At 45.6% G+C, this 12,231-nt stretch overlaps 1 protein-coding gene across 1 annotated transcript in view; it reads right to left on the bottom strand.

Annotated features, from left to right (window-relative positions):
* The window catches only part of SIM2 (SIM bHLH transcription factor 2), a 46,437-nt gene that overhangs the window by 20,706 nt on the left and 13,500 nt on the right, over positions 1-12,231 (bottom strand). Inside the window, exons 3-5 of the mRNA XM_007967724.3 lie at positions 11,956-12,045; positions 4,653-4,761; positions 1,145-1,230 (exon numbers count right to left, since the gene is read on the bottom strand). Coding sequence (XP_007965915.1) covers positions 1,145-1,230; positions 4,653-4,761; positions 11,956-12,045 — 285 coding nt within the window. The remainder of the gene's footprint in view (positions 1-1,144; positions 1,231-4,652; positions 4,762-11,955; positions 12,046-12,231) is intronic.

The raw sequence follows: 12,231 nt of genomic DNA, 5'->3' as shown, positions 1-12,231 counted from the left end.
AAAAAGACCCAAGTCCTCTGAAGAATGTCTGTTGGCTCCTGGGGCCCCACCGTGGCCCAAAGAGGCTTAGTATCTGGGACAAGAAGGAAGAAACATATCCCCCAAACTGTAACAGCACAGTCAGATACAGGTCAAAGGAGGAGCTCAGAGTGGGGTCAAAGAGGGGAGCTGGGGCGGGGCCTTCCAGAAAGAGAAGACAAAGGCACAAAAGTGCCCCATCCTCCTCCCTCCTTTTCTAGGGGGAAAATCCTCCTGGAAGAAAGTTACTAGCAGCCTCCAGCCTCAGACTAATGGGTTATGACGTCTGTCCTCTGAGGTGGGAGAGATGGCAGTGAAGATGCCTGGGAGGAGGGTGAGGAGCCCAGAGAGGGGACAAAAGGGTTAGCGGGGGGCACTCAGCACAGACTTCCCCAACCCACCTTTCCCTGGGGAGCAGCTGACTCTCGTGCCCTGAAATGCGACCTACTCCTCCATTCTGGAATTAACCAGAACAAGCAGTGGTGTCTGGCAGAGAAGTGGAGCCAGGGAGGAGCATGGGCTGGGCCCAGAGTCCCAGCTCCGCCACCGAGCCCCTTCTGCCATCCCTCCTGTGGTCCTTGACTACAAAACCTGGCCGGTGCTGCTCATTCCAAAGGGCAGCTGAGATGCTTGAGGGAGCGGCCCAGATGTGGTGCTGCAGATGAAAGCTCTGCCTCGTGCCTTGGAAAGGACTCTAGCATTACTGTGGTGCACCCGTCATAGGTGGCAGGGAACTTGGTGCAGCATCCCGAGAGGAAGAGCAGGGTCCGTGCTCTGGATACCACTGCCGGCTGCACCGTGCCCAGGATGGGCCTCAATAAACTCCAGAGACGGCAGCTCCAGTGGGACTGGTCCACATGCAAAGCGCCAAGGTATTAATACAATCTGCCCTAAGCCACGCTGATTCCAGGTCTTACGCGATGAATTCCAGCCAGCCTGGAACATCCTCCTAAAGCACCAGCTCTCACATATGCCTCCAACAGACTGTGCCCCATGTTCCTGGAGAGTTCTATGTTAGTGGGGATGACGAGTTTGCGTTCCCGCGCCTTCCTTTCTGCAGAAGCTCTTGAAAACACACAGTGAGGACCCACAGCCAGCTCCTCCCCGCACCCATGACTCCCCGTACCTTGTATCCACTGCAGGTCAGGCCCGCGTTCCTTTTCGCCAAGACACACTTCATTCGAAGAAAGAATGACCTCTCTATCTCATACTCTGCAAGCAGGAGCAAGGTGAGGTTGGCAGCTGCCCCTCCGTGCTCCCCCCATCCTTCTTCCAACCTCACCAATGTGTTCCCAGGGCCAGATGCAGCTGCCAGAGGCCTTCTCAGTGTGCCCAGACCCTGCTCAGAGATCTTCAGCCTCGGCTGAGATCCGGGTGGGGCAGTGGAGACACCAGCCCAGTCCTGGTGTGGCTTCCTCAGCTCCAAAGGAAGGCAGCCAAACGAGGCCACACCTGAGGCCCCTGATGGGCCCTGCAGAGCTCCACCTGCAGTTGCTCACTCCTGGGAGCTGTGGGCTCTGGGAAGGCCCAGAAGCCTCTGACTTCCCTCAGGGCAGCAGGACTTAAGTCCGTGTGACCCAGGCTCGGCAGATCCATGCTTTCACCCTCATTTCTAGCCCCGGAAGGACCACCCCATCATCTCTGTCTCTCCAGGGCTCTGCCCTTCCTACTCACTCACTTTGCTTTTGCAGGCCTCACACGCAAATCTCTGAGCTCGCTATTGTCAATGCAAATGTGTCCCCTAAGGAAACACCCTCTGCTTCAGGAAGGGACACCAGCGCTCTGAGACACAAATAGAGAAGGACCTCTGAGGGAGGGTGAGGTCACCCCACTCTAAACAAACAGCCCTTTGGTGGAGGTTAATACATGAATTTTTAAAGGGAGGTTACCACTAGGAATGGAAGCAAGGTCTTCCACCCTCCCTGAGGTCACTGCCCTGTGGAAGCTCAGGAATCACCTCAGAGGGCACCCCCCACCTCCCCTAGTTGGAGAGGCTGCCATATTTTACCCACAATTCCCCCTGCAGTTGGTGTCTGTGGGCAAAAAGCTTCCCTCTAACATGGCTGCCTGCCCCAGCCATTTCCAGATAAGCACGGAGGGTGGAAGCTCAGGTCTAATATACATCAACCAGTCATTAACTACCAAGTTCTGGGGAGAGCCCATTTCTCACAGGTTTATCATAAAGCAGTGGGGGTCATTTCAGACACAGAAAGTCAGCAAGGGAGCAGCTGGGGAGAAAATGGAACAGTGGAGGAGAAAACCAAGCACTTGGGGATCTCAACCCCTGCACCCCTCGGCTGGCTGTGGAAATGAGTCAGGTGTGGCCTCAACGCTTTCAGCCCATGTTGCTTCAGACTCGAAGGCCACAGAAGGGCTGAAAGGGTCTCATGACATTCCCAAGACTCATTTGCTCTCATTTATAATCTCTCTTTGGGAGGTTATGATCCAGGCAGGGTAAAATGAAACCAGGGGTAGGGGGAGAAAGCACAGTCCCACACAGTTAATATACTGTGCAATTTTCAGGCCAGGCACGGTGGCTCACGCCTGTGAATCCCAGCACTTTGGGAGGCTGAGGTGGGCGGATCACCTGAGCTTGGAGACCAGCCTGGCCAACATGGCAAAACCCTGTCTCTAATAAAAATACAAAAAAATTAGCTGGGCCTGGCGGCAGGCACCTGTAATCCCAGCTACTTGGGAGGCTGAGGCAGGAGAATCACTTGAACCTGGGAGGCGGAGGTTGCAGTGAGCTGAGATCAGGCCACTGCACTCCATGCCTGGGTAACAAGAATGAAACTCCGACTCCAAAAAACAAAACAAAACAAAACAACAAAAAACCATACTGTGCAATTTTCAAAAACAACAACAGCCCTGTGTCCTGCAATTCTCTGACACCTGTTGTCTTTGTCCAGCTTTAAACAACCCCACAGTGAAAGAATGTGATTCAGGGGCGATGTTCTAGCCTAGCCCTGATTTTGTTAGAAATTCTCTCTTCAGAGCCACGATTCATGTTGATGTATGCAGACATATCATATCCAAGAATCAGACCTTAGCTACAACTAGGTGCCCCATCTCATTTCAGAAATGAACATGCCAGGCTCTCTCCTTGGTAAGGAATAATTAGACTCCAGTAACTATTTCTGGAGCTGGAACTTGGGGGCCACAAAACTTTCTGCAAGGGATTTTACAACTGTGTGTGCTATTTTGTATTCTCTCTTCCCAGCCCGAGAATGACTGCCCTCCCAGAAGACAGCAATAAGAATGCAACTCCTTTTTTTCCTGCAGCCAGCTACTCCATTCTCATCATCCTTAAAGCCTCTTCTTTTGCATTTTGTCCCACTGGGGTATTTTGGCCAAGCTGGGTACTATGGTCCAAAGCACACACAAGACCCATTTGTCAAGAGGCCTGTTGGCCTCACTGGATGGTTGGGGGGAGTTAAAAGGCCAGGGCCCCTGGAAGAAGTCCTTCTGTGTCTTCCTAGCACTCACCGCAATTGAAATTTAAGGAGTCATTTGTGCAATGACCAGGGCTTCTTAATGATTTGTGCCGCAACACAAAACCTACAGATGCCTACTTGGAGTAACATTTTTAAATACATAAAATAAAATATATAAGATTACCAAGAAAGCAACTGTATTGGAAAATAATTATCGAAATATTTCAACACAGTGATATGGATATAAATGTGCTGCTTTATTAATACATAAATAAGAAGATTCAGTAGCAGGTCTCAGAACTCCTGAAATTTGAAGTAGGCATGTGGGCATAAGCAATACGTTTAAACCTGCAAAATGTGGCCGGGCGCGGTGGCTCAAGCCTGTAATCCCAGAACTTTGGGAGGCCGAGATGGGCGGATCACGAGGTCAGGAGATCGAGACCATCCTGGCTAACACGGTGAAACCCCGTCTCTACTAAAAAAAATACAAAAAACTAGCCGGGCAAGGTGGCGGGCGCCTGTAGTCCCAGCTACTCGGGAGGCTGAGGCAGGAGAATGGTGTGAACCTGGGAGGCGGAGCTTGCAGTGAGCTAAGATCTGGCCACTGCACTCCAGCCTGGGCGACAGAGAGAGACTCCGTCTAAAAAAAAAAAAAAAGCACCTGCAAAACTTTAATATGATATGGAAAATATCTGTGATTTCTGTTGTTGGCAAAACCACAGGTACTAGTGATCCCAAGATGGTTTATTATCTATAATCAGAAGCAAAGGATATGCCAAATTTCAACCGGAGGAAACACATATGTAGTTTTCCCCACGAAATGTCATGGACCACCCCCGACCCCTGAGTTTTAGGCCTGGCATCTTGGTTAAGGAGAAGCTTGGTCTAGCCCCGTAATGCTGTAACCCAACTCTGAACCAACAGCAAATGAGGGGAGCAGGCTTGCAGCACTTTCCTCTTCTGCCTAGCACTCAACACAGTTTCTGGCCAACAGTAGCAGCGTGATGAATATTGGCTTAAAAGACACAGGTATAAATGCACATCCCCACATGGTGGGTGCTGTGTGTGTATTGGAGAGACCTGGGCTGGGCCGTCCTAGTCATGCCCAGCCACTTGGCAGATGTGGGAAGCAAAGCCCTGAGTTCCATTTAAGAACATCGCCTTGCTTTTAGTCTGGCTTTTTTCCTCCGGATGGAATACCTTGGAGCAGGTGGTGGTGCAGCGGCTGGTGGGCCGTGAGGACAGCGGTCATCTCGTCGTGGTCGGAAGGATGGATGTATTCATAAATACTGTTGCCCGTGAGCTCCACCTGCCGTGGAAGGGAAGGGTCAGAAATGCCACCACTCCTCTGGGATTGGCACAGGGGGAGGGGCAAGGTGTGTCACAGGTGCGCACCCTGCCAGGAACAGAACTTTGATCTCTGCTGACAACCCACGCCTTTGCCAAATGCAGAAACAGTTTTCTTTTCTCAACAGAGCTCAGAGCTCTGAACTGTCTCCCACACTGTCTAAAACGGCCAGGGCACTGAGGCTTGAGCTTGGAGCCAAGAGAGCCCTTAGCAGGAAGGACCTGAAAGCAAAGGGTGGAAAAGGTGGGTGCCAGAGGTGGGCGGTGCTGCTGGCCTGGGCAGCATCCTTCATACAGAAGAGGGCTTGAAACGGACCCAGGCCGGGGTCTCTGTCCTTCCCTTGCTGGTGATCTGAGGGGACTGGCCGGCCAGGAGGCCAGCTGTCCTGTCCACACTGCGCTCCCTGTGGGAGTCTTGTCCACTCTGAGGCCGACCAGCCGGCCACGGTGGGGGCCCCAGTGCGCCCGAGGAGGATACGAACTCAGACAAAGGCCCTTTCTTCGTCGGCTCTGAGCTGTGCCCTCAGGCGCTGCCAGGCCTCTCTCACATTGCCAGCAATGTTTCTCTGGCCCTCCCAGTCCGCAATGACTGTGCTAATTCTGTGGCTCCCGCCCAGGGGCGTGGCTGGGGCTGTGCGTGACCTGCGGGAGGGCCTGGGCCTGGGCCTGCTCCAGAGAGCCTCGTTATGTGGGGATTATGTCCTGGGGTTGCTGCCTCAACAGTCCGACGCCACCTCTTTCCAGACACAGCCCACAGAGGACAGCATGTCCATGTCACTTTGCAGGAATGATGGCCCCGGGAAAATACCCATCATAGTTACAATTTTTACACAGAGGTCCCTGGAGGCCTGAATTCCCGAACTTGAGAAACTTTCAAATGTTCTCCCAAACGTAAGTACCAGGAGAGGATATGATACAGAGTCTCAACACCTGGGCCTCCACCCACCTTAAGATGGACAGTGACACAGAATGTTCTAGAAATGACTAGCAGAGCAGCCTTCTGAGCAGTGGTGGGTGGATTCTATTTTGAGAGCTACAATCAATAGTGCTGAGGGTGGCTGACAAGGAAAGTGAGTTGGTGTACCCCAGCATTGTTCAGGGGAGGCCCAGGGGCAGTGGTAGGACTTCCTCCACCGCCAAGAGGAGCCCCAGTGCCCAGCCTGAGAAGAAACTGAAAGCACTGGGAAACCGTCCTTGGGTGGCGAAGGATCTTGGGTGGATCTGGAGAATTCCTTCTCGACCCTGCCCTAAGGAGAGAGGGTAACTTAAGATAACAAAAGGAGGCTCGTGATGTGTCTTGTCCCGAGTCACCCCCTCGTTATTTTTAGTGTCTTGCTGGAGGTGTCGCCGGGAGCCTGTGGCTCTCCATCAGAGGACAGACAACATGATTATCTGCAAAGCGGCCGTCCTGACGGTGCCACCTCACGCAACGGGACAACCCAGCCAGCTGCTTAGTGGAGAAGTTCTCCTGGGAGCTGCCGTTCCAGATTAGCATCTAGGCCATCAGCTTTAACTTGGGACCAAAGGGTAGTGGAGTGGTGAAGTGATCTATCGCAGTCCTCCAAGCCAGTTCTTCCAATTTGTTGAGATGAGCGAGTTGCCTTCTTATTCAGAATAAATTACACTTCTGGCCTGCTAAGTCATCTTGTCCCTAAAATGGCTCTCACAGTTCTATTTTTCACATTATTCATGGAATGTTTCCTTCCAATATTATGCAAACAGAGCAACAGAGAGAATCCTATTAGAGGAATCCTTCCTACCCTTTACTTAACACCCACTTCCCAAGCCTGGCACTTTCTCAATAGATCTCCCAGACAGACATTTGCCTCCCTGAAAAGTTATTACAGGATTTCATTTAAGAAAAATAATAAAAACTGAACATTCTTCTTTCAAGTCATTCCTGTTAATCCTTAAAAAGTTTAAATAAACTGGCAACATGTAAGTCAACCATTTGGGACAGGACCATTTCCTTTTTCCTCAGGGTGGCAATGAATATGCCCTGGGAAGGCCTGTCCAGGTGCGGAGTGACAGAGGCTAAAAAATAAGAGAGCTGTCTTAAGAAAATATATATTGACACTTTGGGAGGCCGAGACAGGCGGATCACCTGAGGTCAGGAGTTCAAGACCAGCCTGGCCAACATGGCAAAATCATGTCGTACCAAAAATACAAAAATTAGCCAGGCATGGTGGCAGGCAGCTGTGCTCCCAGCTACACGGGAAGCTGAGGCAGGAGAATCGTTTGAACCCGGGAGGCAGAGTTTGCAGTGATCGCACCACTGCACTCCAGCCTGGGCGACAGAGCAAGACTCCGTCTCAAAAAAAAAAAAAAAAAAAAAAAGAAAAGAAAAGAAAAGAAAAGATATATTAACTCACAATTTCAACAGTTTATTTAAAAAATGAAAAAATAACAAAATAAAGAAACGTTATGTTGGCCTATCGTTTCTCTATTCCCCATGTTTTTAGGGAAAAAGAATAATTCTGATTTGCTCAAAGTTCTTTTCTAGAAAAAAGTAACTGATGTGTTTTCGGGAAACATCTTCATATCCTTGCAGAAAGACCTTCCATATGTGCTCATTAAGGGTTAGATTTGCATTTTAATCCCAGAGTAGCTTCTTGTGTTTTCAGTGTTCCCATTCTCATCACATGTGTTTGAAGAATGAGAAGGGTGAGGTCGCATAGATGAAAGGCTTGGTTTTCTGAAGGCTTGGGTCTGTGATAAAATGAACGTGAAAACTCCAGAGCTGTCTAGGAAGTGAAACAGCCTTCAAATAACGGAAATGTCTTTAAATAACAAATTTTGGAATGATAAAACAGTCCTGACCTTAACTCAAAATTATGGTTGACATGGTGTTTCCTGTATTTACGTATCTATCTGTGCTTTTGAACATTGAAAGAAATGGGACTACTTCACATAAAAAAAAAAAAAGAAAAAAGAAAAAAAATTATGGTTGTCGCTATAAAACTCCCTGGGTCTCATACATCAGCCTTATTAAAACAGACCTTCCATGTGATATTTTAGTATTTGTGAAACCCCGCTAACTACAAAATGGATAGCTTTCCTAGTAAGAGCTTTTTTATGTCTTGCTGAATAGCTTTTCTTCCTGCCAGGAAAACTACACATGATAAATACAGCACTAAATGCATATGTTCTGTGGGGAAGGGCAGAATCGCTTGGCACTCTGAAAATGCGCGTTACTCTGGGTGTTTTGCTGAGTATGGTAAATTAAGCATTTTAAAATAAAATGGTTTGGGTTTCAGGGTTCAAGTTATGTCGACAAACATAATATGTTGTCTTTTGTCTTCATTTCAAAAGTGAAAGGACTAGGTCTTGTACCTCCACACAACATCATCGATATATTTATGGTTGTTTCTGGCCACAATCTCAAATAAGACATTCTTTTATGTGTCTCATAAACAGCTATTTCATACATACCTATATTTATCTGAACATGCATACTAGTTACCTAGATGCTATATAACTGTATGCAATGTTAGTGAGGAAACTTAACTCAAGGATACTTAAAAATGTATACAGCAGCTACAAGAGGCTTTTTTTCCCTCCTCCCTAAATAAAAGTAAAATAATTGCATTAATCAAAAAAGCACATGGAACTAAATCATTTAGTAAACATGCATGGAAAAAGATTGCTGTCCCGACTCTACCTTATCCACGTAGATAGAAACTTGTCTAGATGTTTTGTGTGTGGACATGTGTGTGAGTGTGTCCACCAAAGGGAATTGTAGGCTGAAAGCCTGCCTCTCTATTGCCTGACGCTTGGACCCTGGGCTGAGGAGACAACTGGCATTTTATGATTGTCTCTATCATTGTTTTAGTACCAAAGTTTGTCAGCAACAATCACTTGTTTACAAGTGGAGACAAAAAAATAAACTAAAAAGCTCTGCCATACGAAGTAGATTTACTTCAACACTTGTTCAAGTAAGGCTTCATAAAAGACTTGGAATGGAGATGGGCTTATAACCCATAAAGAATCATTTCTATGCCCTCAAATAGAGAATTTGGATAGTTATTTAGTAGAGGTTAGACCAAAAACAAAGCAAAAAATACCACTTTGCAGGGAATTTCCACACAATTATAGCAGATCTAGGGGCCCACATTCTCTATTATCTTTTAACATAAAGTTTAAGGCTGAATTAACATGAAAGACATCTTTACTTAATGAGATAATATCACTGAAGGTAATTGAAAGTTTTTGGAACACAGAAGAGCAGCATGTATCAGCTATTACTACTATCATTATTCATCAGAAATTCTGTTTAAAAGGTTACTCTGACTACTGGGTAAAATTTTATTAACACTTCTCTCTCTCTCGTGACTTAAAAAAAATTTCAGCCCGTTTTAATAAAGGTCTCATGCTTGATACATTTGCCTGACTTTTCAAAAATAATCTAAAAGGTGCAAAAATGTTTAAAAGACCAGTTGGGTATTTGACATCCTATTCAATACCTTATTTTACTATTTAAGTGAAGAAGACAGAAAAAAATACACATTGTGATTCTGCCTAGATTTCCTTCTATGGAGTTAATCATGAACAGGAGGCATATTTGAGAGAAAAGTTTGTTGTTGCTTATTTAAACAGTTCGCCACGGAACGCTCCCTAGACACGGACAGAGGGCACGTCGGCACTAAAGTGTTTTTGTAGCTGTGGACTGATGCTAACACAGCCCCGCGGAGAAATCAGAAAAAATCAGTTGCTCTAGGCAGATGATCAGACTTATCTTTTTAGAAACTGTTACTTCTGCTGGAGAGAAAGAGACAATGTATCTCTACAACTTTCTTAGAAAAGGGTAGTGCCTAACCCCTCTTCTCTCTCAAAATTATGAGGCGAAGTTTTCCTGCTACATTATGATCATGAGGAAATAGAGTACTTCAGCTTGCGAGGCTGCCTGGATTTCCTTCTGTGGAGTCGATCACGAACAGGAGGCAGATTTGTCACCTATCCAATATTCTGGTCCTTCTTAATTATTGTGTTTATAATCAATCAATTCTATTTTCCACATAAAAAGAGAAAAATAACACAGAGAGGCTAACTTGGATGGCCTGACTGAATGAACTGGATCTCTTGGGATGTGCACAGTACTTCCTGATGGGCCAGGACATTCCAAATGACCAAGCAGCCCTAATAGGAGCCCCCAAAGGACTCTACTGAAAGCAACTTTGTTCTAATGAAACTGTGGGTATGCCTGGATTTTGTGTTGCTCCCTATAGTTTGTAAATCACAGGAAATAGGCATTTTGATCTGTTTCTCACCACGATCCTTACAGACAGATAGAGCAGCATGATTTTATTATTTAAGTTACAAGGTTCAAGTAGGTTAAGAACGAGCCCTAGCAGACAATGAAAACTGTATAACTGAATGCATTTCCCTTTTTGCTTTGACTGCTAGGGAGCTCAGATCTAAATTTAATATTTGATAACAGTGACTTTACTTATTTAAGATTTTCGATCAGTCATCTTTAAAAGTGTGTGAAATGTTTTGTTGTGTTTGTGACATTACTGTAAGACTACGAAAGGTTTTGTAAACGGTTAAAAAAGGTAAGTAATCGGGCCAAATCAGAAGTAGAAACTAGTCTGGGTACAACTTAAGGGCCCTGAATAATTCCAAATAGGGGAAGGTAAAAATTCAGAGAATAGTAGTAGGTTGGTGGAAAGGTAATTGCAGTCATTGCCATTAAAAGTAATGGAAAGACCACATTTATTTTTGCACCAACCTAATAACTCTGGAAAATAGTAAATTTCCTATTTCCAACAGTAGTTCCCATTCTACAACTACGCTAATCTCTTGAGTCACATAGATATAAGGGCCAAGCCTTAGTAAACTGTATTTGGGAGACTTGGTTTGATAAAAGCAGAGAAGAGGAAGAGAAAAACTTCCAAATCAATTTAATATGTAATTCATTTTAAAGGGCTTTGCCTAAGAAACACGGAGTTACATAAACCCACGTGGACCTGGATGAGGATATCCATACATCGGAGGAGAAGGTGGTAAACAAACAGCAAGTTTATTTAAAAAAAAAAAAAGTATTGGCAGAAAAATAAAAAGAGTACACCAGATGCAGGTTGCCAAATGTGGTCATTTTGTTTTTCATTGAGCAAACTGAAGCCACATTAATCGGCATGTTTTATTTTGGCTTAACTACATTAGGAGGCGGGTGTAATTCAAATTCCTTATGGGCCTCTCTGGAACCCATCTGCTGTATCTATCATTAATTCTAGTGTGTCTTCAGTCATGGTGAGAAATCACTCTGATAGTTCACAATGTGAAGAAACAGTTAGTCCCTATATGTAGTTTAAAATGTGGCTTTTACAATCATCACGCGCATTTGTTAAGTCAGGCACGCGAATGAGAATGATCAGTTACACTCTCCCCTTTCAAACATTCAACGGGCCCAGGGAGTCCCAAATCCCCCAGCAAACCCTTGGCTTGCCAGGGAGAGACAAAGCTAAGTCCCCCTCTTTCCTCTAAGGAAACGATGGACCTTTTTAAGAAGATGATTTCATCTTTCCAGAAAAACTGGTAATATTCAGATGTTCTAAAGAAATCTTGCTGTTCAAAACAGTAGTAAACTGAGTTTTATGAGTTTCTATCACAAGCATATAAAATGCTTTGCTGAAACGACCACTGAACTGGAAAAAGTCAGGAAAAACGACCCTGAATTCCATGTGAACGAACACTCATAAATCTACCCCTCCCCATTCTCTCTCCCCAAAGAACGTTCTGCATAAAATCCATGTTCCACATCAGCTTACCTCTTGCTTTATAGCAACTCATAACACCACGTGCAGACCAGCAAGTGTGTACTGAAACATGTCCCTTTGTGAAGCTCTTTTCAGGGCATCTAGCATTACTATGTAAGCAGATAGTCCAGGTATGGGACAGAGTCTCAGAACAAAGCTGATGTGGCGAAGACACACTGGTCATGAAACCCCAAGGGAAAAAGAAAGTAAAAAATAAAACGTAATATGAAGAAGAAAACCCCTGCAGGATGTCCTGAGAAGAGGATTTTGCAATTTGGGGTTATGTTCGTACACAAAAGCAAACACTTAAACAGACGCATTTTCAAGTTGGGCGAGGCTGTCAAAATCTGCTATCACTTCATTTAATATTTTGGTTGCACAAAGAATTAGGCAATACCCACCTGGGACAAGCCTAAATGGACAGAAGCAGTCTCGGATATATACATGATTTTGCCATCAGATGCTACCACAAAAACAAATCCATCCAAAGTCTGTAAAAGATAAAATGTCAGAATAAGAGATGATCATTCTACATTAGAGTTAAATCTAACAATGGTACAGTCACTGGGATGGAGGGATGCATCAAATATGACCATCAACATATGCTTGCTAAATGCAAAAACGAAGCCCACGGTCTTAAAAAGGACTGTAGGAAACAGCACCCAGGGTTTAGTTCC

Source organism: Chlorocebus sabaeus, chromosome 2 (assembly GCF_047675955.1).
Source record: "Chlorocebus sabaeus isolate Y175 chromosome 2, mChlSab1.0.hap1, whole genome shotgun sequence".
NCBI lineage: Eukaryota > Metazoa > Chordata > Mammalia > Primates > Cercopithecidae > Chlorocebus > Chlorocebus sabaeus.
The sequence above is the reverse complement of the archived record's forward strand: the minus strand, read 5'-3'. Positions and strand labels throughout refer to the sequence as shown.